Source organism: Nansenia antarctica (assembly GCF_963989245.1).
Source record: "Nansenia antarctica genome assembly, chromosome: 11".
Lineage (NCBI taxonomy): Eukaryota > Metazoa > Chordata > Actinopteri > Argentiniformes > Microstomatidae > Nansenia > Nansenia antarctica.
In genome coordinates this window covers 21,111,516-21,139,392 of record NC_137681.1, presented here as the reverse complement: position 1 = coordinate 21,139,392, position 27,877 = coordinate 21,111,516, and the positions used below count along the sequence as shown (strand labels likewise).

General features: G+C 44.7%; 1 protein-coding gene across 1 annotated transcript in view; it reads left to right on the top strand.

Moving 5' to 3' along the window:
• Positions 1-24,808, top strand: part of abca5 (ATP-binding cassette, sub-family A (ABC1), member 5) — a gene marked incomplete at its 3' end in the record, with an annotated part of 46,713 nt that extends 21,905 nt beyond the window's left edge. Inside the window, exons 19-37 of the mRNA XM_080541752.1 lie at positions 617-744; positions 1,002-1,139; positions 1,545-1,658; positions 5,908-6,078; positions 6,209-6,322; positions 6,495-6,632; positions 6,796-6,864; positions 17,152-17,243; positions 17,764-17,887; positions 18,499-18,616; positions 18,878-18,969; positions 19,172-19,347; positions 20,176-20,251; positions 21,105-21,199; positions 23,157-23,276; positions 23,422-23,574; positions 23,678-23,757; positions 24,106-24,161; positions 24,668-24,808. Coding sequence (XP_080397878.1) covers positions 617-744; positions 1,002-1,139; positions 1,545-1,658; positions 5,908-6,078; positions 6,209-6,322; positions 6,495-6,632; positions 6,796-6,864; positions 17,152-17,243; positions 17,764-17,887; positions 18,499-18,616; positions 18,878-18,969; positions 19,172-19,347; positions 20,176-20,251; positions 21,105-21,199; positions 23,157-23,276; positions 23,422-23,574; positions 23,678-23,757; positions 24,106-24,161; positions 24,668-24,808 — 2,195 coding nt within the window. The remainder of the gene's footprint in view (positions 1-616; positions 745-1,001; positions 1,140-1,544; positions 1,659-5,907; positions 6,079-6,208; positions 6,323-6,494; positions 6,633-6,795; positions 6,865-17,151; positions 17,244-17,763; positions 17,888-18,498; positions 18,617-18,877; positions 18,970-19,171; positions 19,348-20,175; positions 20,252-21,104; positions 21,200-23,156; positions 23,277-23,421; positions 23,575-23,677; positions 23,758-24,105; positions 24,162-24,667) is intronic.
• Positions 24,809-27,877: the final 3,069 nt, after the last annotated feature.

The window sequence follows — 27,877 nt, the reverse complement described above, 5'->3', positions numbered from 1 at the left end:
AACGTTAGCTAAAACTTACCCAGCTGATTCTTGCATGGCTCCCGTAAAAAAAAACAAAAACAAAAAAACTTAGTATTCAAATGTATTGATTGTAAGTCGCTTTGGAATAAGGCGTCTGCTAAATGCCAAAAATGTAAATGTAAATGTACATCTATGACACTACTGATGATGTATCAGGATCTTGGAAGGGTGCCCATTTCATAGGGGAAGATTTCAAACGCTACCCCTTGTAGCTCTGTTCCCGCGGGGCAAGTCGAAAAGCGAGGGGCACTCGAAAAGGAGGGGTAGGGGTAAAAATACGAAATGGGATTGGGCCTTAGTCTTGGTTGTGTTATGGAGGTCCAGGTCTTCAAGCTGCTGGGTAGCAAAATGGAGGCGTGGTGGCTTAGTAGAGTCTCCTCTTCTCCATCCTCTTCGTTCCTCTTCCTTTTTCTCCTCTCCTCTCTCCCCATCCTCTTTTCTCCTTTTCTCTTCTTCTCCCCGCTCCTTTCCTCTATCCTCTCCATCCTATTCTTTTCTCTCCTTTTCCCTCCTTTCTCCTCTCCTATCCTCTCCTTGGTGGAGGAACAGAAATGTCTGACCTCTGACCTCTGCTGTGCCCTGGGTGTCCCTGCAGGCTCGGACATCTGCGACTTCGTCCACAACCTGCGGTCTCAGGACATCAAGGTGGAGATGATGAAGAAGATGGACTACATGTCTGCGGCTCCGCACAGCGCAGCCATCAACGTCACCGGCTCCAACAAGGTGAAACCAACGCGCCGACCTTGGCCTAACTAATTTTTAGAGGCCTCTGTTACTTGGTGTTGTTTTGTTGCCATGAAGAGAGGTCATTAGGCCAACGATGCCACTTTAAACCTCTTTGCCTCTGTCAATCTATCTCTCTCTCTCTCTCTCTCTCTCTATCCCTCTCTGTCTCTCTCTCTCTCTCTGTCTCTCTCTCTCTCTCTGTGTCTCTCTCTTTATCCATCCCCTCCCTCCGCCCTTTCTCCCTCCCTCCCCAGGGTTTCAGGTACAGCATAGCGTTCAACAGCACCACGGTCCACTCCCTGCCCATGGCCGTCAACGTGCTGAGCAACGCCATCCTGCGAGGCCTCAACGGCACCGGCACCATCCGGACCTGGACCAAGCCCTTCGACTACGTGAGTAGCGTTCTAGAACACAAGAACCATACCATACTGCTACTCTTAGTTTCTAAGACACGGCAAAGTTATTCACAGGCAAATACTATACTATTATACAATATACTATACTATAATACAATAGTACTATTATACAATAGTAACATGTTATTACTGCCAGGAGGTGGGGTATAGATTATTATTATGGAGGATGTTGTTGTTCACAACTGAATTTCGCCACAATGACATATTTACGATAATCCGCTATCGCAATACACTGCTCCTTTAAGTTTTTTTTGTTTCACCCCTCCTCTGGCTCCTAAATGGATTAAGCGTTATTCCTCACACACATGGACACACACACACACACACACAAACGCAGTCACTGTCTTACTGTTCAATGCGTCTCTGTGTGCTTCTCCACAGCAAATCCCTGACTCCACATCCTACGCCCTGGTGTACATCGAGGCCATCATCCTGGGCATGCTGGCGGCAGGAATGCCCGCCTACTTCGCCATGGACCACACTCGAGACCGAGAGGTAATAATAATAATTATATAATATAATACTTCACTATGGACCACACTCGAGACCGAGAGGTAATAATAATAATAATATATAATATAATACTTCACTATGGACCACACTCGAGACCGAGAGGTAATTATAATAATATATAATATAACACTTCGCCATGGACCACACTCGAGACCGAGAGGTAATACTAATGATGATGATGATGATGATGATGATGATGATGATGATAATAATAATATAATATCTAATAATATAACACTTCACCATGGACCACACCTGGGACTGAGAGGTGAGCAGCCGGGCCAATCAGATCCAGGCACTAGGAAGCAGACACACAACGCCCACTCAGAAAGCATGATGAGAGACCAATTAAACAATTACGTATTGATGGAGAAATTAGCGTTTGGTCCAATTGAGTAGACTAAAGCCTGGTACACATATAAGGATTTTCTAAATCTTAACAGATTTTTTATCTGAGAGAGACCCCACACATGAAGATAAAAAATCATGGATTGAACAGTTTTGATCGTATTGTGTGTGGTGTGCGCCGATATTCCCAATACAGCACACCACATACATAAAGATCTGTCCTACAATCGTCTAGACTCTAAAGTCTCGTCCCCCAAGCCAGAAATCTCGCGTGATCATACCTGACTGACCTGTACGAGGCAGCCATGTGCGACAGGGCAAATAAAGTGCTGAAGTACGAAAAGAAGAAGTCAGCTCGCTTCTTGATTGGCTACATTTCATCCACGTCACAATCAGACTCTGGAGCAGGGTTGCCAGATGGGTTTGACACTTTCCAGCCTAACCACAGTCTAAAGCCACTAATTCCACCAAAAGAACTGAGCCCATCTGGCAACCCTGCTCGGGAGTTGCCCACACACAAGAGGACTTTTGATCATAAGTATTGAACACGTTTAATATTTACGATTGTCGGCCCCAACCATTTTACGAGCAGATTGTCGGGAGAAATCGACTCTTAACACTACAAGCGCGACGTTTTTTTACCTACTAAAGCGCGACGAGGTGTGGATTCACACGACCACTATTCACAATGGGGGAGTGTGTACTGACCCACAAAAATCGCTGGATGGCGATGTCACGCAAGAAGCGTGAACACGCAACAGAAACACACCGCGGGGGAAACCCGATCTCTTTGTTAATTGATCGGAGAGCCATCAACCCTCCCCCCACTGCCCGCAGCGCAGAGCGCATGTCTTATCGCTGGAACGAGACTGACTGATACACACCACACCTCTGCCATCATACATCGGTCCCACATGTATTTATTTACCATCATATTTTTCAATATAAAACGGTATGATATGGTAGCCTACATTGCAGTCGTCCCGCAGTTCTAGTAGATCGCCGACATCATGTTATTTGATGTACACATTTCACGGCAAGAGAATTCCGATTTGTGGCAAACACCCAACAATTGTTCGTTCACTAAACATTATAACATGAAAACAGTTATAGCACCAGTTCCTAGCACCTAGTTTCCTAGCATCAGGGGAGCCCCCCCTCCCAAATTTCGTTGTTTGGTACCTGTACTATATCAATGACAAATAAAGACCATTCATTCATTCATTCAAACAATGACAGTTACAGTCTCGCTCAAACTGTAGCGAGATTAGGAGACTACTAATTGAGAAAAAGAAAAGAAAAGACATGAAAGAAAGGAGAGAAAGAGTACAGAATGATAAATCATTCAGAATGTTATTGGTTTTAATAATTCACAATCTGCCAGAATAAGCACGCTCCCTCGCACGCCCAGCCCATCATTTTTGATGCCGCTAATGTGTGTAATGAAAAGTGTGACAATGTTGAAAGACATGATGTCATAATCAAAATATAAAACCTGGTTGGATAAAATAAGATTCTGTTGTGATTGTGTTGACATTGTTGTGATGTCAAAAGAGATCTTGGTTATGTAATGTGTAAAGTGGAGAGGAGATTGATCGGAACTGCGGGAGTTTTCATTACTAACGAATGATGGTTGATTATTATTATACAAAAATAATAGTAATAAATATTGCAATATTGTGTTATCATAGTTATGAGCTTCACAGTGATAAAGTCTGTTTATTTGTCGTGAACTTCACGACGGCCGTGCCCGTAACATCAGCAGACAATCGACTGCTGTAAGCTTGTAAGCGTTGAAACCTGCTTGGCAGCTTTGAAACCCGCTTGGCTCGCTCATGAATTGGCAGCTATTGTTTGCTGATGGGAAACGATCAATAAGATTACCCTCCCCCGTGCATCAACCATTGCATCAAGTGATTGTAACTCACTTTAGAAACTAGTTCTTAGCCTACACGTTTATTTGTCAAATACATGCTCTGCATGTTTCTCTAAAATGCATAAAGTTCCTATGAGCAGAGAAGTGGGGAAATTATTAGAGCAATCTGATATGAAGCTTGAGTCAGCTGAGAACGAACTATGGAACAGATTAAATGCTATATATGGAGAGGAGATTGATTGAGACTGCGGGAGCTTTACTAATGAATGAAAGTTGATTATCATTATTAAAAAAGAATAGTAATAAATATTGCAATATTGTGTTATCATAGTTATGAGCTTCACAAAGTCTGTTTATTTGTCGTGAACTTCACGCCGGCCCTAACATCAGCAGACAATCGACTGCTGTAAGCTTGTAAGCTTTGAAACCCGCTTGGCTCGCTCATGAATTGAATCAAGTGATTGTAACTCAGAAGTTTGTAACTTAGAAACGAGTTGTCCCATACAGTGATTTTGTTTCTGCCTACTTGTTAGAAACAGAGCCTAGTATGTTTATAACCAAGTGCTTTAGTTGGCGAGCGGACATGCCACATATCATCCCAGTACCTCCATCCCACATGTATTTTTCATATTTTTCAATATATGTTGTATTGTCTGAACGAACATTTATTTCGCCATATTACGTGACTTATCACCTTCGTTTTTTGTGAACGGGACGATCAGAAAGAGATTCGTTTACCACAAAACAAGGAATGCAAAATCCAAAAAACAACGTGTTACATTGGCCGTCCTAATGAGACGATAACTGTAGGCTACTCAAAATAGAAGTCATTATCACTATTAGGCTACCGCGTCTCAATCTCAATGGCATTCAATTGTCAGGATTCATCTGTGATAAACAATGGCCTACTAATTACATGCCATTGAATATGTTTGCAATCTGCCATCCTATTTATCATCATATTTTTCAATATACCTCCATAGCAGTCTACAGTCTAATTTAGCTATTTCTATAATTACATTATGAGAACATCAGTGTTGTTCCGCCTTTGGCTGTATTGTATTGAGCCTATATTATGTGAGAATTGTTGGCTACTTCATATCACAACTGAACATTCATATCAGAATCAGAATCAGAATCAGAATCAGAAGACTTTTATTGCCATGACATGTAAACATGTTAGGAATTTGGTTTGGAACAATGGAGCACGGTTTACAGCAGGACAGGTGCAAGACAGGACAAGACAGTGCAAACCAACATCAGCTTGATAGGTACATACTGTGCAGTGTATCATTCATAACTGTACATAGGCTACACATATCATAATATCTTATCACTATTGCATGGAACTTGGGTGAAAAAAAACCCTCAGCTCCATCTGAAGGGATTGGGAGACATACTGTACAGTTTATCATTTTCATAACTGTCTGTACATATACATATCTTATGTATCACTATTGCTATATATAGCCTATATATAAACACATTATGTTACAAATATCAGTCTTATCCACTGTATCTAATTCAGCACTGAAGCCTGAAGGTTGAGCACAGTGTGTGCCCCCTTGCTACCTCTGCTGATATAAAAGAGAATTGCAGCCTTGGAGAAAAAGATGGCAGCCGTATCCCAAGGCACACCTCACACCAGAGGATAATCTTGGAGGATAATCTTTAGGGCCGTCCAATAATCGGGCGTTTGCTGTCCTTGGTCGGAAGGGGGGAAATTGGGCCAAATTCGGCCAAATTATCTTCATGTGTACCAGGCTTAACATCTACAGCGCCCTCCATAAGCATCGGAAAGAGGAAGCATTTAGCTCTGTCCTCCAGCAGTTTGGATTTGAAATCAAACAATCAACCACAAGGTCAAAGTAGAGACTCTCTGATTTTATTACATTTTAAATGTTTTCACATTAGGTATTAGGTGTATACTGTCTGCTGAGAAATGTACATTAGCAGGGATCAATTGCTTTGATTGATTGATTGATTGATTGATTGATCCTGTCTTAGATCAAGTGTCGCTCCACACTGCGTATCTCGGGCCTGGTGCCGTCAGCCTACTGGTGCGGCCGGGCGGCCGTGGACGTCCCCTTCTACTACCTCATCCTGTCCTCCATGACCAGCATCCTGTTCGCCTTCCACACCACCAACCTGCTCACCTCCAGCAACCTCACCTCTGTGGTGGGTCACACACACACACACACAGACACACACACACACACACACACACACACACACACACACACACACACACACACGGTCACACACACCCTGACAAAATGTGTTGCCTAATGTCTGGCTCCCCCCCCAGGTCATCTGTCTGATGGGCTTCGGTCCAGCCATGATCCTGTTCACCTACGTGGTGTCCTTCATGTTCACACGGGTCCAGAGCAACAGGGACTTCTTCTCTGTGGTCTCCATGATGGTAAGACACAACCTTCACACAACCTTCACACAACCTTCACAAAACGTAACACCACAGTGTTCTCACAATGTAACACCGCTACAATATTCTAACAATGTGGTTTTGTGTGTGTGTGTGTGTGTGTGTGTGTGTGTGTGTGTGCGTGTGTGTGTGTGTGTGTGTGTCCTCCCAGGTGTGTGTGGTGTCTGCCTCCATCGTCCAGCTGGCGTTTGTGGATGACAACCCCGGCCTGACCAGGGTCCTGCACAACACCCTGTGTCTCTTCAACCCCCTCTACCCCCTCATGGGCTGCCTCAACTGCATCACCAAGGTAACCCCTGGCCGTGTGTGTGTGTGTCCCCGTGTGTGTGTGTGTGTGTGTGTATGTGTCCTTGTGTCCTTGTGTCCTTGTGTCCTTGTGTGTGTCTGTGTCTGTGTCTGTGTCTGTGCGTGCGTGCGTGCGTGTGTCTAACGGATGTCTTTGTCCCCTCCAGGCCACCTTCCTCCCCACCCTCTATGAAGAGGATTTCCTCTGGAAGAACCTCCTCATCTCCGTCTTAGCAGTAAGTGTTTAACTCATTCAGCGCCACGGGTGAAGAAAGTATAAATGGTGATGCTTCACATTGTAGCCAATCAAAGTGTTGTTGCTGATGACTTCCTGTGACGCCATGGCCAAAGCAGCAGCTTGAATCTTGAGCTCCCGAGGAGAACTTTAAAAAACTAGCCAAACACCTATTATATATTTTATTTTATCTAAAAAAAAAACTCACAACTACCAAACATAATGGCCAACAGTCGAAAAGACATTGAGAAGAAGAGCAAACTAACGAAAAAAGAGGAGCAACAGAAACCAGACGAGGGGGAAGACAGCATGGCTGCCGTACTAGCAGAGCTACGCACGCTAAGAAAGGAGCACGGTGAAGCCTCTAAAGAGACTAAAGAATCATTAACAAGAGTAGAATCCGCACTGGCAGAAGTAGCTGAAAGGACGACAAAATTGGAACAACGAATGACCGAATACGAACAGAGGCTGAATGACGCGGAAGAGAAAACCCAAAGAACTGAACGAGTCCTTCACCACATGCTACACAGAGAAGCTAGCCTGTCAGCCGAAAGATCCCGCGAGCCCCCCGAGGTCCATCATCGTCAGATTTCTGGACTACAGAATCAAAGAAACGGTCATCCAAGAGGCTTGGAAACATCGCGGAGGAGTGCCATACAACGGGGGGAAGATATTCTTTGACCAGGACTACACTTCAGATACACAAAATAGATGGAAGCAAGTAAGAGACGTGATGAAACTGCTCAAAGAGAAAAACATCAAAGCCCAATCCCCCTTCCCTGCCAAGCTGAAAATCTACCTCAATTCCGAAATGGAAGGAAAGGGGTTTAGTGGAACGAAGACCTTCATGACGCTTGCAGACGCGGCCACAACACTCGGAGAGTTGGGTATCCATGTCCGGATCGACGAGCGGGAGAAACTCCAGGCGAAGCTAATGCAAAGCAACCGGTCTGGGACTTCAGTCTCAAACCGGACGAATTTGATGACCAACGCTGATTTGCAGAACATTCTCAATGGTGAATAATAGGGCCATTGAAGAGTGAATGAAACAACAAGAGTTGTGAGTACTACTGATACTAGGAGATATGATGATAGGAACGTGACAAGATGCACTATGCAATGAACATATATTTTGGCTAGTTTTGTAATGTTATGATTTAAAGTTAATCAATAAGAAACGGGTAGGCTTGACTTCCACTGGTCGCAGGGATTTAAATACTTGGGAATTATTATAACAACAGACTTATCGAAATTGTTTAAAGCCAACTATGGGAAATTGATGGGCCACATAAAAGAGGACCTTGCAAGATGGGAAATCCTACCACTCTCCTTGATAGGAAGAATAGAAAGTATAAGAATGAATATTTTACCAAGGTTGCTATTCCTCTTCCAATCACTACCTGGTAGTGTACCTGAAGAAAGAGGAGGTCTGGACCTACCTAGCCTGAAAAAATATTACTGGGCAGCCCAACTCAGAGCAATGATTGCATGGATATCCCAAGACACTGACACTATATGGGTGGGAATGGAGCAGAGTGAATGCCCAAATGTACCTTTACATTCAATACCATTCTTAAACCAAGACAAATGGGGGGAAAAGAAAGTTACAAATATATGGAGCAAAAACACTTTACAAATATGGTCAACTGTGAGGAAAAAGCTACAACTTCCCATGGCCACTTCCAGAGCTATAATGATAGCAAACAACTGTGAGTTTCCTCCAGCTAGGTTAGACAAGGGATTCCTGAAATGGAAGGAAAGGGGTTTAGTGGAACGAAGACCTTCATGACGCTTGCAGACGCGGCCACAACACTCGGAGAGTTGGGTATCCATGTCCGGATCGACGAGCGGGAGAAACTCCAGGCGAAGCTAATATAATGCAAAGCAACCGGTCTGGGACTTCAGTCTCAAACCGGACGAATTTGATGACCAACGCTGATTTGCAGAACATTCTCAATGGTGAATAATAGGGCCATTGAAGAGTGAATGAAACAACAAGAGTTGTGAGTACTACTGATACTAGGAGATATGATGATAGGAACGTGACAAGATGCACTATGCAATGAACATATATTTTGGCTAGTTTTGTAATGTTATGATTTAAAGTTAATCAATAAGAAACTATTCTCCTCACTCGAGGGGCTTTTTTTTCTTTTCCTCTTTTTTCTTTTCCACAAGGCGACTTATCAGCGTAGGCTATAGTTGCGACGGCACTCTGTGCACACCCCCGGAGAGAACGGTCACAACTCTCCGTCCTTGTTTGAGACTGATTCTATGTTTGTTAGAACAGTTGGGCTTTTGGAAGTTTATTTTTCTGTTGTTCTATTTGTGTGTTTTTATTCTCCACAATTGTGGACGTTCTATGTTATTCCCCTTACTATGCAGTCACATAAGGGGCTCTGTTATCACGGGTACAAGTCTACATTTTTTGTATTGTTAACTTTGATGGACACAATCATGGGATACTTGTATCCACATGGATAAATTGACAGTAGTGAGTTATAACGTCCATGGATTAAACCATCCTATTAAAAGGAAGAAAATACTCTCTCAGTTAAAAAAAAATGCAATGTTCAATTGCCTTACTACAAGAAACTCATTTATCAGAGAATGAGCACATCAAATTAAAAAGGGAATGGGTTAACCTAGGGTTTTTTTCCCATATGGGTTTTCATATGGGAAAAAAAGAGGAGTGGCTATTTTAGTTAACAGAAATGTGGCCTTTAGTGCAGAGATGGTGATACAGGATAAATCAGGGCGGTATGTCATGGTCATTGGGACCGCTGGAGGAACTGAGGTATCTTTATTGAATGTATATGCTCCAAATGAGTGTGACCCAATGTTCTTTAGAGAAATAGCTAACATCATTGCTGGCAACTCAAAAGGGATACTAATAATAGGAGGGGACTTTAATGCAGTGCAGGATGGGAAAATGGACAGGATGCCCAATGAGAAGGGAATTCAGTGCCCCAAAACAAAAGCATTGAATAACTTTATGTCCGAACTGGGTCTTACGGATCCATGGAGAACCAAAAACCCAGGGGGGAAGGATTTCAGTTTTTTTTCTAATGTGCATAATAGCTATTCAAGGATTGACTTTTTCTGTCTCCCCCAACAATACATGTATAAAGTAAGAGAATGTACCATTGAACCTATAACTCTGAGCGATCACGCACCCATTGTGCTGAAGGTGGATCTAGGCTTGCATTCCTTTTTCAGATACTGGAGGTTAAATGTATCACTGCTAAATAAGTCAGAAACAGTAGAAGAATTAAGTAATACTCTAAAAGAATATTTTGAGATAAATGAAAATGGCGAAGTTAATCCTTCAATTTTGTGGGAGGGGGCAAAAGCAGTTATCAGAGGAAAAATCATACAGATATCATCAAAAATAAAGAGACAGCGACTTGAGGAACAATTAATTCTGGAAAACAAAATAAAGCTCCTAGAGACGCAACACAAAACCACAAGAACAAGTAACATTGCTACAGAACTTAAGGAGGCAAGAAATGCCTTAGACAAACTCTTATCATTTAAGGCAGAAGGGGCTTTAAGATTCTCCAGACAGAGATACTACGAGATGGGGAATAGGGCTAGCCGCCTTCTAGCTTTCCAACTTCGTAAAGCCCAAGCCAATCGCACTGTCTCCAAAATCTGTCACCCTACACAGAACAAAACAGTGTCTCAACCCAAAGAGATAGCAGATGCCTTTGCATCATTCTACCAAAATGTATACAAAGATCCCAGACAACAAACATCAGCAGAGAATACGGATACCTTCCTCACCGGTTTAAACCTCCCCACATTATCAGAAGAAGCATCAAAACAGATGATGGAACCAATTACGGAAACAGAAATAAGAGATGCTCTAAAAAAAGTTAAAAGCAATAAGTCTCCAGTGGTGGATGGATTCCCTGGAGAATTCTATAAATGCTTCGTAAATGACCTAGCGCCCATACTAACTAAGGTGTTTAGCTACTCCCTCTCCAAGAACAACCCTCCAGAGACATGGTCACAGGCCATTATATCTGTAATTCATAAAGAAGGGAAAGACCCAACTCTATGTGAAGGATACAGACCCATCAGTTTGTTATGCAACGACCAGAAATTATTGAGTATTTTGGCACAAAGAGTTCAAAAACATATTACTACTTTGATAAACCCAGATCAAACAGGATTCATCCCTAATTGGCAAGGTGCGAACAATATAAGAAGAACCCTAAACATCATTACTTGCGCTAAAAGAAATAAGCAAACATCAATGTTAATAAGCTTTGACGCACAGAAAGCATTTGACACTGTGAATTGGGACTTTTTATACAGCACACTATCTGCAATGGGATTTCACCCAGAATTTATAGATTGGGTCAGAATTATTTACAGAAATCCAAAATCACGTGTCAGAGTAAATGGATGCTGTTCTGGGTTCTTTGACTTACAAAGAGGGGTGAGACAAGGGGACTGTCTTAGCCCCCTGCTGTTCGCTATAAATATTGAACCCCTGGCAGCATCTATAAGACAGAATGAGGAAATAAAAGGCATAAAGGACATGGGAAACAAGGAAGCACAAGATTTCCCTTTATGCGGATGATATTCTGACTTATGTAAGCGACCCGGTCCTTTCGGTCCCTGCGCTGATAGATACCATAAAGAAATATGGAGAACTCTCTGGTTATCAGATCAACCAATCAAAATCAGAGGCAATGATGTTGGTTGGACATTGGCCAAATCAATTGTCAGGTAGGCTTGACTTCCACTGGTCGCAGGGATTTAAATACTTGGGAATTATTATAACAACAGACTTATCGAAATTGTTTAAAGCCAACTATGGGAAATTGATGGGCCACATAAAAGAGGACCTTGCAAGATGGGAAATCCTACCACTCTCCTTGATAGGAAGAATAGAAAGTATAAGAATGAATATTTTACCAAGGTTGCTATTCCTCTTCCAATCACTACCTGGTAGTGTACCTGAAGAAAGAGGAGGTCTGGACCTACCTAGCCTGAAAAAATATTACTGGGCAGCCCAACTCAGAGCAATGATTGCATGGATATCCCAAGACACTGACACTATATGGGTGGGAATGGAGCAGAGTGAATGCCCAAATGTATCTTTACATTCAATACCATTCTTAAACCAAGACAAATGGGGGGAAAAGAAAGTTACAAATATATGGAGCAAAAACACTTTACAAATATGGTCAACTGTGAGGAAAAAGCTAAAACTTCCCATGGCCACTTCCAGAGCTATAATGATAGCAAACAACTGTGAGTTTCCTCCAGCTAGGTTAGACAAGGGATTCCTGAAATGGAAGGAAAGGGGTTTAGTGGTTCTGGACCAGCTATTTGACAAAGCAGTCCTCAAATCATTTGAACAACTCAAAGAGGAATATGACTTACCAAATCAAGACTTCTATAGATACTTGCAAATTAGACACTATTTACAACATCACCAAGAATGGGAACAGCTCTGCTCATTACCAACACAACTAGAACACCTCTTTATATTAACAACTAAAGGAACAGTGAAGACAAAGTTCATATCACGTATCTACAAGATATTGCAGGAAGAGTTAAAAGAAGATAACTTAGATATTAAAGAAAAATGGGAACTAGAAATGAACACAATCATTTCAGATGAGCAATGGGAGACTTCATGCAGTCAGGGATAGGGCTGCAACTAACGATTATTTCGATAATCGATTAATCTACCGATTATTTTTTCGCTTAATCAATTAATCGGATACAAAAAAGCGGGGGGAAAAGTTTTTTTAAAGAGTTTTTTAATTAAAAAAGATTTATTTTGCACATTTTATTTTATGTTTTCTAAATCAGCCAGGCCTATACATATACATGTGCAAAATGAATAAGTATTAATAAAAAATAAAAAATTATATAAATAAAAAAGGCTTTGCTACATCAAATAGGTTTAACAACAGGCCATGGACTATGGCGGTAGATTGTTTCAATAAAGTAGTTGAACTCTAGCTCAATACATGCATTGTTTTAGGTAATAACTTTGCTTAATGTAAAGGTCAGTAACCCAAAGTGCAATATAGGCTACAGACAAGACACTAATGTTTTTATATAACAGATATGCTCCAAAACAATGCAATGTGTCCTCTCACTCCATACAATAGGCTAGGCGACAGTCAGTGCCTCACTCTAACTCACGGGTAGCTTGGTAGGCTACCACTAGCTAGCCTTTAGCTTATCACCTCTGCTCTACCACTGACGTTAGCCAGCTAGCTAAATACACTTGTCATGCAATATTGAATTCATGAATGCGAGCAAACACTCACTGGCTATCGCATTACATTACAGTCATTTAGCTGACGCTTCACCAGAACTCACACTAACGCATTTGCATGGAGAGCAGGAGACCATGGAAGGGCTGAGCCCAGCAGGACTTATATAATAAAACAATAGGAAGTTAGCTGTAACCCTCCTCTATAGAAACATAGTTAGTGTAACCCTCGTTACCCTCCTCTATAGAAACATAGTTAGTGTAACCCTCCTCTATAGAAACATAGTTAGTGTAACCCTCCTCTATAGAAACATAGTTAGTGCTCTGGTTCTCAGCACAGCTACGCAGACTACAGCTGGACGAGCAGCGTAGTGACAGTCAGCTAGCGGCAGCAGCGAGCTAACCCTGCTAGCTAACTCACTAGCATGTCCTGACAGCAGACAGCAGACAGCTTCACTCTCAAGGCTTTTGAGTAGCATGATTTAAATGTAGCCGCCGCGCCGGTGTAGGTAACGGATTTTCCCACTTTTCCGGTTCCGGTCATAGGTTCTGCCCTTTCCGGCCATAGGTAGCGCTATGATTCGCTATGATTCGCGATGCCTACACCGGCCGCAAGACAGCGTGGCGTGCGTCAACAGGAAGTAGGTTTGTTATGGAAACAAAACCCGGAAAAAAATAAATAAATAATAATAATAATAATAACGACGAATCGATAATGGCATTCGTCGCCAATGAATTTCGTTATCGATTATTAACGATTTAATCGATTCGTTGTTGCAGCCCTAGTCAGGGACATAAGGTAACCAATAGCCCAAACTGGAAGGAATTTGAATGGAAAATTAAAATGAGATACTTTTACACTCCACTTATAACATCGAAATGGAGCACCACCTCAGATCATTGCTGGAGGGGTTGTGACATGGTTGGAGATCACACGCATATATTTTGGGACTGCCCAAAGATATTAGAATACTGGCAAAATATACAAAGAGAAATTAAAAAATGTCTCTCTATAGATCTACCTCTAGAACCATCACATTTCGTATTAGGGATACTCCCAGCTGATCTTGAAGAAAACAGCCAAACATACCAACTGAGAATCCTTCTCTTAATAGCTAACAAGGTAATCACAACCTCCTGGCTGAAGCCACACCCCCCAACAGTTATGGAATGGAATGGACTTTATTTGTCATTGCTACAGTACAGGTACCAAACAACGAAATTTAGGAGGGGTGGCTCCCCTGGTGTTAGGAAAGGGGGAAAAAAACACATTTTAGAAAAAGCATAAAAGCATAAAATCACAAGAAGGTAAGGAGCTGGTTTACATCAATAAAGGCTATGTACACAATCCACTGTACTATACTACACAGATAGTCAACTAGGGTTGTCATATTGCACAAGAGTATTTTTTCACATTATTTTAAAGTGTCACAGTTAGCAGGCTTGAAAATGTACATGTTTGTGCCTCGGCACTAGCTGCCATACAATCCGTCCGGACTGTCCTGGGCCCAGAACTTAGGCCTTTTCTGTGTTCAGGGCCTTGACGGCCCTGTGGTAGAAGCAGTCCTTCAGTCTGTTTGTCTTAGCGGCCGGGGTCCTGTACCTCCTGTTCGAGGGCAGCTTGACAAAGTGTACGTGCCCAGGGTGGGTCGGGTCCCTGGAGATCTTGGAGGCCCTCCTGAGACAGTGTGTGTTGTACAGCTCCTCCAGAGAGGGGAGGGGGGCGCCGGTGATCTTCTGTGCTGTTCTCACGACTCTCTGTAGCGTGTTTCTCTCCGCTGTTGTGCAGCTGTGGAACCAGTTGGAGATGCCGAAGGTGAGGATGCTCTCCACTGCGCCGTGGTAGAAGACCACCAGTATCTCCTGCTTGTTGTGTTCTTTCCTGAGGCATCTCAGGGTGTATAGCCGCTGTTGTGCCCTCTTGATGGTGCCTTTTGTGTTGTCCTTCCAGGCCAGGTCATCCCGCATGTTGTGTCCCAGGAATCGGAGGGTTGAGACTTAGGGCTGGGTTCAAAAAATCGATTTCCCGATTCTGAATCGATCTTCATTGAATGAGCGATTTATCGATTCATAAATCCCGAGATCGATTTTTTTTTTTTGCTTGCAGCTTCAACCCGCAACGAGATCTCGCGCTACAAGAATTTATCATATCTCACGCAACGAGAGGTCTCAACACTAAAATCTAAAAACATGGCGATGGCAGGGACACTCAAGTCACCACCAGGCTTAAAGTCAGATGTCTGGGTGCATTTTGGATTAGCAAAATGTTGGTCAATGATGTTCATTTATGTTCCAATAAAAAGTACATTCATGTAACTGCTTTGGAGTCAATTCTTAATGTAAACATTGATATGTTTAACAATGCTACATGTTATAGGGTTCCTTGAACCATTTATAGCATTAGTTCTGAGAATCTCTTTCATATTCAAGCAAAAAATGTATATTGTAACTAGATCGAATCGGAATCGAATCGAATCGAATCGAATCGTGAATCGAATCGAATCGTGAGCTCACTGAGCTGGTGAATCGGAATCGAATCGTTTTGGGAAATCAGTGGCGATACCCAGCCCTATTGAGACTCTCTCCACGCTCTCTCCGTCGATGAGCAGGGGCTGGATCTCGGACTTTTTCCTCCTGAAGTCTACGATGAATTCCTGGGTCTTTGACTTGTTTAGCAGCAGGTTGTTAACCTTGCACAGCTTGCTCAGTTGCTCTACCTCATCCCTGTACGCCGCCTCGTCCCCCCCCGAGATACATCCCACCACGGTGGTGTCGTCTGCAAACTTTACGATGTAGTTGCTGGGGTGGACGGGGGTGAAGTCGTGGGTGTAGAGGTTGTAGAGGATGGGGCTTAGCACGCAGCCCTGGGGGGACCCAGTGCTGAGGCTGAGGGCTGTGGAGGTGTGGGGGCCCACCCGCACCCTCTGGGGGCGGTCGGTCAGGAAGTCCTTGATCCACGCACATATAGAGTGTGATAGACCCAGGTCTAGTAGTTTGGTCACTAGCCTGTCTGGAAGGATGGTGTTGAAGGCGGAGCTGAAGTCCACGAAGAGCAGTCTCGCGTAGCTGTTTCCCCTCTCCAGGTGGGATAGAGTGGCGTGGAGAGTCGTCGCTATGGCGTCCTCTGTGGACCTGTGGGCTCTGTAGGCGAACTGGTATGGATCCAGGTTGGGCGGGAGGCGTGTGAGTATGTGGGCCCGGACTAGTTTCTCGAAGCACTTCATGATGATTGGTGTGAGTGCCACCGGGCGGTAGTCGTTTAGGCAGCTCACCGTGCTTCTCTTCGGGACTGGGATGATAGTTGAGGTTTTCAGGCAGGCATTTATACAATGGAGGGAAAGAATCCAACAAGTCTACAACATGGAATGTACAATAGCACTATTGAAATTAAAATTAGACACATTCCTTAATAGATGGTCACCCATTGCACTACATTTTCATTTGATCTGACTGATATGCAGATGTGTTTATTTATTTTTATTTTTATTTATTTTTAATTTATTAAAAAAAAAAATCCCTTTCTTTTCTCTTACCATGGTTGGTTGTTGTTATTGTTACTGTTGTCACACTGCTGTTGTTGTTGATAATGGTGATAATGATTATGTTTATTGGCTGTTGTGGTTGTTAATGCCAGCGATGAAATTAGGGATTATTTTTGTTGTTGTTGTTTGTTTTTTCTTCTTTTACTTTATTGTTATTATTTATTTTTAAGAAAGATATTCATGGACTGTTATTCTTTTGCGACTTACCCGTGACACCTTTATGTAACATCAATATGTTGTGAAATATTGTTTGACTGCACTTGATAATACAAATTTAAAGTTAAAAAAAAGTGTTGTTGCTAGGTAAATGCCACGTAAAACCTCTAGGTGGTGAGTGTTCTGGAATTATTTGGCAGTTGGTGATTTAACCTGCCTTTTCAATGAGAACCTGGATGATGAAGAGGGTAAAAATGGTATTTGCTCTCTCTCAGCATTGCCGTGTCTAAGCCCTATCTGAATGGTATTTGAACCTATGTAAATAGTATTTGTTCTCTGTCAGCCCTATCTGCAGTGCATCCTGCTGCTGTTCCTGCTGCGCTGGCTGGAGATCAGGTATGGGGGCAGGACCATGAAGAACGACCAGTTCTGCAGGTGAGAGAGACCACCATACCCAAGCCAGCAAAAGAGGTCAAACTGACCAGCTTTTCAATGTTGTCTTCCTCTGACCTTCTCTGTCCTCCTCTCTCCTCTTCTCCTCCTCTCCCCTTCCCTCTCCTCCTCTCCCCTTCTCTCTCCTCTTCTCTCCTCTCCCCTTCTCTCTCCTCTTGTCTCCTCTCTCCTTCTCTCTCCTCCTCTCTCCTCTCTCCTCCTCTCTCCTCTTCTCCTCCTCTCCCCTTCTCTCTCCTCTTCTCTCCTCTCCCCTTCTCTCTCCTCTTGTCTCCTCTCTCCTTCTCTCTCCTCCTCTCTCCTCTCTCCTCCTCTCTCCTCTTCTCCTCCTCTCCCCTTCCCTCTCCTCCTCTCCCCTTCTCTCTCCTCTTCTCTCCTCTCCCCTTCTCTCTCCTCTTGTCTCCTCTCTCCTTCTCTCTCCTCTTCTCTCCTCTCCCCTTCTCTCTCCTCTTCTCTCCTTCTCTCTCCTCTTCTCTCCTCTCTCCTTCTCTCTCCTCCTCTGTAGGATCTCGTCCCAGACCAAGACCAAGGTGGAGAGGAACCCAGAGGAGGGGCTGAACGAGGACGAGGACGTCCGGATGGAGAAGGCCCGGGTGAAGGAGGCCCTCACCTGCCAGTGCTGTGAGGAGGTGTGTTTGTGTGTGTGTGTGTGTGCCTGTGTGTGTGTGTGTGTGTGTGTGCGCACTGCAATCTACCTTCACATTAGGATCTGAAAAACAGGAAGTCCATGAAGCAGTCAGCTCCAGTCTGCAGGGCCGCTGAGCTGAGGTGTTGTTGCTGGTGTTTCATCTAATCAGCAGGGGGGTATTCCATCAACATTTTTCCATTTCCATTTTTGGCATTTAGCAGACGCCTTATTCCAAAGTAACTTACTTTTTATATTGACACAGGGGAAACAGTACAGGGGGGTAGTAGATGTCTCAGGAGAAACAGTATAGGGGGGCAGTAGGTGTCTCTCTTGTTAAAGGAAAATCCAGGTTTATTTTTGATAGACTTATCGCGAGACTTTCCTTTAGCGATGTCGATGGAATACCCCCCAGGTCATCTAATGACTTAACAACACGTGTTAGTGTTGCTGGTCTCTGCCCTCAGTAACCAGTGGTGATGTTGCTGGTCTCTCTGTCTCTAGAAACCAGTGGTGATGTTGCTGGTCTCTCTGTCTCTAGAAACCAGTGGTGATGTTGCTGGTCTCTCTGTCTCTAGAAACCAGTGGTGATGTTGCTGGTCTCTCTCTCCACAGAAACCAGTGGTGGTGGTGAACAACCTGAGGAAACAGTACAAGTGCAGGAGAGAAGGCTTCTCCCTCAGCAAGAGGAGGAAGGTGGCCACCAAGAACATCTCCTTCTGCGTCCGCAAAGGTCAGCTCACACACACACACACACACACACACACACACACACACACACACACACACACACACACACACACACACACACACACACACACACACACATATTACACACAGTAGTCTACACCTGGTGTCTATCTCATCCGTTCAACCTTAGAGATTAGAGAGTCCATTGTAGATCATTCATTGATTAATTCTGTGGTTAGAAAGCAATGATTTGAATGTTTGTGTGTGTGTGTGTGTGTGTGTGTGTGTGTGTGTGTGTGTTCAGGTGAAGTGCTGGGATTGCTGGGTCCCAACGGAGCAGGGAAGAGCACCATCATGCACATGTTGTCTGGAGACACGGACCCCACAGCTGGCCAGGTGAAGACCCCCCCCTAACCCCCCTCCCCCCATCAGACCCCCCCCCCCCCTCTCTCCTTATCTCCTTCCCAGACACTTCCGCTCAAAAGTGCCAGCGGTCTAACAGGTGAAACGTGGCCTTCATGAGGTGTTTGTGTTTGTGTTTGTGTGTGTGTGTGTGTGTGTGTGTGTGTGTGTGTGTGTGTGTGTGTGTATTCCCCAGGTCCTGATGGGGGACTACAGTACAGAGTTCCGTCCAGGGGAGACCCCCCTGGAGCACGTGGGGTACTGCCCCCAGGTCAACCCCCTGTGGCCCCGCGTCACCCTGCAGGAGCACCTGGAGATCTACGCCGCCATCAAGGGTATCCGCGGCCAAGACGTCCCCGGCATCATCAAACGGTAGGTCAAGCTTTATTTATACAGCACCTTTCATACATGAAATGCAGCTCAAAGCGCTTTACAACAGGAATAAAAACATAAAGTGAATATAAAAACATATACAATATGCAATATAAAACATATACAATGCATGAAATGAATATAAAAGCAGGGGGAAACTACAAAGAAAAAGGTAAAAAGGAAATACAATAAAAACGATTCAAATAAAGGGAAACAATGTACAACCTCTGCCTTAACGCTTAGTAACCGCTATCCATCTTCTCATCAGCAGAATACCTTTCCCTATCCATTTCATCTCCCTACCTTACAGTCTTTCTGTACTTCTCACTGGCTTTCAGTTTTTGGAAAAGGTCAGTCAGAGCTCAAGTTCAAACATGGCTGAACGGACCTTGCACCAAAAATCCAACTTCTCAGTATCAACATTACAGTTTCTTTCTTTTGCACTTATTCAAACCTTCTGACAACTTACAATCACCTCTTTCTCAACTAGTCTTTTTATCTGTACATCGATCCGGCAGTGTCAGTATCACAGTATTTTAACCAACTGGATTTGTAGCCTAACTGTCGTCTGTCTCTAGACACAGCAGCACAAAATCCCAGTCAACTGGATCTGTAGCTTGATGATGCTTCATTTTGTAGCCAATCAAAGTGCTGTTGTTAGGTAAACACCACATAGAACACTTAGCACTCTAGGTGGTCTAGATGGAGTGTTCTGGAATGCTTTGGCAGTTGACATCATTGAATGGTAGCCATGCTGTACAATGGCTGTTGTGGTACAGTGTTACTGTATGGACTCAGTATATACTGTGTGTGTGTGTGTGTTCTCAGGGTGGCGAATGCTCTGGAGCTGAAGGACCACCTCCACAAGCAGGCTAAGATCCTCTCAGCTGGGATCAAGAGAAAGGTGACTCTCAGCACTCCACACACACACACACACACACACACACACACACACACACACACACACACACACACACACACACACACACACTCCTCTAATAGACCTCAACTCCTTTCACAATCTGGAGGAACTGTTAGATAGATAGAAGATATTTAATTGGTCACTCAAGCGATTCAGAGTTTGGGGGCTTTGCACACAATCAATAATTGAATATGATAGAAATATGACATTATAATATGACCTCTATAATGTAATTATACATGAGGTGTTTCTCTCTGTCAGTTCACACAGCCCACACAGTGTTAGCTTAGCATCACGTTATGTAAGCTGCCAAGCACAAACTTCAACGCCTCTCTCTTTCTCTCACTAAGGCTCACTGGTACTTTGTTCACTAGACACGTCTGCCAGGGGTCCCGCACTTTAGCCTTAAAGTCTAAAATCCAGCAATCCGATTTATAAGGCCTAAAAAGGTCTTAAATGCAAGGGATTTTTCCTAATTAGGTCTAAAGAATGAGGTGCTAGGTCTTAAAAATTAGATTAGCTTTTGTGCACTTTGTTCTCTTCACGTTGAAGTGACTTTCTACAGTTAACTGTTAATGTTAATACATTTACTTTTGAGTAATTATGGGACTTTTTAATATTTTATATTAATTATCCATCAGACTTTTTTGTCTGTATGGCAGTGAAATCCCTAATTTCATCACCTCGAGGATGACAAATCATATCATATGGTGTTGCGAATAGGTCTAAAATTCTATTCAGAGGTCTAAAAAAGGTCTAAAAAGGTATTAAATTTGACTTGTTGATACTTGTAGGAACGCTGATCTGTATTGATGTTGTCGTTGTTGTTTTGCAGTTGTGCTTTGCCCTGAGCATGCTGGGTAACCCTCAGATCGTCCTGCTGGATGAGCCGTCCACAGGGATGGACCCCAAGTCCAAGCAGCGCATGTGGTGAGTAGGGTTGGGTATCGTTTGGGTTTTATCCGGTACCGGTACCTAACCGATACTTTAAAAACGTACTTAATTCGGTACTTTTGATTTTTTTAAATGACATGTATATATATACTGTATATATATGTGTGGTGGCCTGGGAAAACCCGTCGGATGTCGCTGGCGTTCGTTCGTGGCAAAGAGCAAAAATAGATGGAAATCGCGATTTTTATATTATGTGGTATTCTAGTACTTTGAACTCCATACTACATTATGGTGAATAAACATTTTAAGAAAACAAAAGAGAAAGTACTTATTTTTATGTTTTTGTGGTGGGTAGTTTGCTAGAGAAACAAGGTCATTCTCATTTCCTCATTTCCTCATTCTCAGTTAAGCAACGCACGCACACATGAGCGAAAGGAGAGACGATACTTCCACCTGTGTTATTGCCAGTTTACTGATGCTCACAATATAAGCATAAAGTAATAACATCTTAACTAGAAGACACACAAAATTGGATCTGTCCCTCGCATACCGACGAGGCGAGCAGACTAACACCGCATCACAAGCAGACAAACGAGACCGGCCGATCTGCATAGGCTCCTCCCCCGACCCAGAGGAGAAAGGGGGAGAAATCACCTTTCACTTTGACATGCTACATTAAAATGCTCATAACTTTTTAAAATAAAGGGCTATCTCGGTCATTCAACCAGTTATGAATAGCTGAGAACTTCTAATTTATGGAAATATAAAAAAATGAAAATGTCAAAATGCCACCATGTGAAGGGTTTTCCCAGGCCACCACACATATAATAATAACACGGTCGACAACATTAAACAGCTTTTCACTTTTTTATTGCTGAGGCACAATATATATTAGTTAAATATACACTCAAATTAAAATAAATTAAAATAAAACTCCTGCTGACTGAGGCACAATATACATATATATAATATTACAGTGAAATATACACTCAAATAAAAATAAAACTCCCACCTCAGCAATTCTTTTGCAAAAAGATCAGCATATTTGCCTTCTCTGGCAAAATACGACACCTCTTGACTTTTTTATTGTCATTTTGACTTTTTTTTTGTTTTGACATAATTGTCTAATGGCACAGATTTATAAACATAAAGTAAACAAATATTGTTTTCACGTCACTTTACCTGAAACAGGGAGATTCCACAGTGGAAAAGGAATGCAGTCCCTTGACCACAAACCTGGTAACAGCCCTGTGAATTTCCTCCACCTTGTCTTTGGTCAAACCTTCTACCCTTAAATGTATCCGTGCGTTGCCAGTTGTTTCATCAAGTTAGATGTGTTCCCTGCTTTACACGCGAATGATTTTAAGCATTTTGAGCACTTCGCGTTGTTTTCGTCGAGTCGGGTGAAATGCAGCCACACTTTAGAACGCTTCATTAGGGCCTTCGGCATTCTCGGTGACCTCGTAGCTAGGCTAGCTAGCGAAATTCAATAATATGATGATGATAATATAATAATAATAATAATACAATTCAGATAATATAATAATTTAGTATATATGCTTTCACTCACTCTTCTTAACTCGTAACACAACTGCTCAGCTCACTACCACGACACGCACTGAGTGGAAAGTTAACAGGCGATGTCACGTCACGAGTCACGAGTTGACTGTTGCATGACACCGGACACCAGGGGGCGAGATAGAAAAGTACCGAAATGAGGTACCGAAATCTCCTTTGCAATTCGGTACGGTAGATACCGAATGTAAAGTAACCGGTATATACCGGTACCGATTTTCGGTACCCAACCCTAGTGGTGAGACACACACACACGCACACGCACACACACACGCACACACACACACACACACACACAGACACACTCTGCATGTACTAGTTCATCTGACACATAAGCTTCTGTTGCACGCACATAAGCTTCCCTCCCTCTCTCCCCCCCCCCCCCCCCCCCCCTCTCTCTCTCTCTCTCTCTCTCCAGGAGGGCGATCAGGACAGCGTTTAAGGACCGCCAGCGAGGCGCCATCCTGACCACTCACTACATGGAGGAGGCGGAGGCCGTGTGCGACCGCGTGGCCATCATGGTGTCAGGCCAGCTCAGGTCAGGGGACATACTCATTGTTGTGACGTGTGGTGAGCTCAGTCATGATTGTCTTTGTGTTGTGGTAGCCTGGCGTGATATTGGGTTGTTGTTGTTGTTGTTGTTGTTTATATTGATGTGGTGCTGATGAACCCCCCCCCTCCAGGTGTATCGGCTCCATCCAGCACCTGAAGAGCAGGTATGGGCGGGGCTACAGCCTGGAGGTGAAGCTTAGGGAGGAGCTGACCGGCCTCCAGCAGGTGGCGCTGCTGCACAAGGAGATCCTGAGAATCTTCCCTCACGCCGCCAGGCAGGAGAGGTGAGGGAGGCCTGTGTGTGTGTGTGTGTGTGTGTGTGTGTGCGCGCGCGCGCGTGCGTGCGTGTTAGGCTCTAATGAGATGCTGATCCCTGCTGTGTTGCAGCTTCGCCACCCTGATGGTGTACAAGGTCCCCATGGAGGACGTCAAGTCTCTGGCCAAGTCCTTCTCTCAGCTAGAGAGCGGTGAGTCATCCCTCTCTCTCTCTGTCTCCCTCTCCCTCTCCCTCTCTGTCTCCCTCTCCCTCTCTCTCTCTCTCTCTCTGTCTCCCTCTCCCTCTCTCTGTCTCCCTCTCCCTCTCTCTCTCTGTCTCCCTCTCTCTCTCTGTCTCCCTCTCTCTGTCTCCCTCTCTCTCTGTCTCCCTCTCCCTCTCTCTCTCTGTCTCCCTCTCCCTCTCTCTCTCTGTCTCCCTCTCTCTCTCTCTGGCCATCTGTCCTGTTTGTCTGTGTTTACTCAGACCTCTTCAGTATAATGTGATGTGGTGTTTTTCTCATTTCTAATGCCCCCTTCCCTCTCTCCTTCTCCTCCACCAGCTAAGCAAACCTTCAACTTTGAAGAGTACAACTTTTCTCAGTCCACTTTAGAGCAGGTGAGTCACTCTGTCTGTGTGTGTGTGTGTGTGTGTGTGTGTGTGTGTGTGTGTGTGTGAAATCTGTCGACTCACTGGACTGACCTTCTCTCTCTCTCTGTCTGTCTCTCTCTCACTCCCCCCTTCTCCTTCTCCCCCTCTACTTCTCCTCCTCATCTCTCTCTCTGTCTGTCTGTCTGTCTCTCTCTCTCTCTCTTCCCCCCCTCTACTTCTCTCCCTCTCCTTCTCCCCCTCCTCCTCTCTCTCTCTCTGTCTGTCTGTCTGTCTGTCTCTCCCTCTCCTTTTCCCCCTCTACTCTCCTCCTCTCTCTCTGTCTGTCTCTCTCTCTCTTCCCCACCCTCTACTTCTCTCCCTCTCCTTCTCCCTCTCTACTTCTCCTCCTCTCTCTCTCTCTGTCTGTCTGTCTCTCCCTCTACGTCTCCTCTACTTCTCCTCTACTTCTCTCCCTCCTTCTCTATCTCTCCTTCTCCCCCTCTCCTTCTTCTCCTCCTCTCTCTCCCTCCCAGGTGTTCATGGAGTTTGCTAAGGAGCAGGAGAACGAGGAGGAGGAGGCGGGGCCTCAGAGCACAACCTTCCAATGGCAGCGCCTCCGTCAGGATGGCTCCGCCCCCCACCAACACACAGACAGCATCGTGCACCAGCTCTGAGGCCCCTCCCCCCCCCCCCCCCACCACACGGACAGCATCGTGCACCAGCTCTAAGCGCCTTTGAGGGGCGATGTCGCTCCCTGTGGCACCCTGCCTCCCTGTACTCTCTATGTGCCAGCTCTCGCCTGTCCAATACACTCCCCCCGCCCCCCCCCAACGAATGGGAGGGCCCCCCCCCCACCACCTAGGGGATGACTCCCTCCCCTTATGGGCAGGACCTCGGAGGGGTACTATACACTCACAATAGGACTGTGTGTGTGTGTGTGTGTGTGTGTGTGTGTACCCTTGTCTGCTGGTGCTCTAGCTGTGTGTTCTGACTTGCACTGAACTGACCAATCGAAGGGGAGCGTCTACCCTGACGACACGATGTTGATGATGATGAAGAAGAAGATGATAATGATGATGAAGAAGATGATAATGATGATGATGATGAAGACGACGACAGCCTGCTCCTTATTTTTATTTATTTTTCCAGGTTTTATTTTGGAGAAGTGTTTCCCTGGGAGTTGGTCTGTCCACTACTTGGTGTTCCTTACCGTGTCCACCCATCTCTCTTCCCCCGGGAGGGGTGGGTCTATCACAGGGGGCGTGTCCACCCATCTCTCTTCCCCCGGGAGGGGTGGGTCTATCACAGGGGGCGTGTCCACCCATCTCTCCTCCCCTGTGAGGGGTGGGTCTATCACAGGGGGCGTGTCCACCCATCTCTCTTCCCCCGGGAGGGGCGGTCTATCACAGGGGGCGTGTCCACCCATCTCTCTTCCCCCGGGAGGGGTGGGTCTATCACAGGGGGCGTGTCCACCCATCTCTCTTCCCCCGGGAGGGGTGGGTCTATCACAGGGGGCGTGTCCATCCATCTCTCCTCCCCTGTGAGGGGTGGGTCTATCACAGGGGGTGTGTCCATCCATCTCGCCTCCCCTGTGAGGGGTGGGTCTATCACAGGGGGCGTGTCCATCCATCTCTCCTCCCCTGTGAGGGGTGGGTCTATCACAGGGGGCGTGTCCACCCATCTCTCTTCCCCCGGGAGGGGCGGGTCTATCACAAGGGGCGTGTCCATCCATCTCTCCTCCCCTGTGAGGGGCGGGTCTATCACAGGGGGGCGTGTTTGATCGTGTTTCTCTTCAGCTCTGTCCACCTGGTCAGAAACAAACTATACCTGGGGGAGTGTGTGTGTGTGTGTGTTTAAACAGCACCACTACTGGATCCCACTCACGATAGAACCAAAGCAGCACATCCTCCGAACTTGTATACTCACACACATACACACACACACACACACACACAAACACACACACACACACACACACACTCACTCACTCACGCACTCTGTAACACGTAACTTCACATCGAGAGGAGTTTTTAGAGTCTGCATTGCATGTAGGACTATATTTGCATACTAGTAGTTTGTATGTGTAGTGTGTGTGTGTAGTGTGCTTGTTCCCCAGGCGGTGGGACAAGTGTATGTGTGCGTGCGTGTGTGTCTGCGTGCACGCATAAAGACGAATATACTGACAGCTTGGAGAGGCCTTTTTTTGTTGCTGCTGTTGTGCAGCAGAAGAAGAAGAACCCCCCCCTCCCCCTGCAGTGCCCTCTATAGGACATTTAGTTGTTACACTGAAGACGGTGAAAGGAAAGGAACATCACTCACTCTGCTGAACAGAGGTGGGTGGATGTTTGCTGCTGTATGTTCCTCTCTGTGTTCCTCTCTCTTTCTCTCTCTTTTTCTCTCTTTCTCCTCTCTCTTTCTCTCTCTTTCTCTCTCTCTCTCTCTCTGGGCGCCCAGGAGGACCGTTTCTCCTCTACACACACCAGCAGCAGGCGTTAACACACGGCCCCAGGCCACATGACCACAGCCCAGCCTAGACCCCCAGGACGCAGAGCGAGACAGGCCGGCTGTCTGACGGACATTTGAGGAAGTCGCTGTCAATATAGGGAAGGAGGGTGAGGAGGAGGGTGAGGGGGAGGAGGAGGGTGAGGAGGAGGAGGAGGGTGAGGAGGAGGGTGAGGGGGAGGAGGTGGGAGAGACCGTCTTTGCCATGATGAATCGATGACACCCATTTTTAGTGTTTTTGTGTGTGTGTGCGTGTGTGGGTGTGTGTAATGTCGCGTGTAATGTCGCTGCCCTCCAGGGTTTAGCGTGTGAGTCGAGGTGAGGGCTGGAGGACGTCAGGATAGATTATGCACTTCAGTACATGTAGCACACTGACACCGTCACACATTTGACATGCGCGCCACTGACCCTAGACAATGCTTTGAAAAGGGTCTTTTTTTTGGGGGGGGGGGGAGATATTTTGGATTTGAGATGTCGTCTGGGTTTTCATTTTTTTCTTGTCATTTTTTTCTAATCTTGTTTTTTTTCTCTGAGATATCTTGTGAGATGTTGAATGTATGATTTGCCTCTTTATTTAATTTTATTTCCAGGTGATTGGCTCCTTTTCCTTCCCAAGTATTGAGTTGTTTTGAAGCTCTATTAAACCTGACAGAGCTCAGCTTTCACTCTTGGTTCCACTCCGGTGCCACTTTCCACCACACAGATGTGTTTTGTTAGATTATCGTCTGTGTGTTTTGTAGGCAGTGTGTGTTTTGTGTATATAAAGATTCATGTCTGAGTACTGTTAAAAGACTGCTATAGTACTTGTACAAGAATGCAGTGCAATACTTATCAGCAAACCGTTAAATTGTAACTTTTTCCCTGTGACATTCAGGTGGGGCTTTAAAGAGATCTAAGAGATGGATTAGGAGTGTAAAATACATTTACTCTGTGTGAAGGTAGAATGAGAGATTTAATTTAATTTCCTTGGCTCCAGGTCCATTGAGAGTGTACTTGGTATAGTATACGGTATCTTCTAGATGTTTTGGTACATTTGAGCCTGTTTGTGATGCAGCATATACTCAGCATGGACGCATGACCCTCAGGCTTGGTTATGTTACATCACATACTTAAGAAGAAAAAAAAAAAAAGAGAAAAAAAGATGTAATCGCAGTTAAAACGTGTCTAAACATGTTCTCTCAGATCTTGTGTCTCACTGAAGTACAGTGTGAAGTTAAACATAGCCAATGTCTCATTTGATA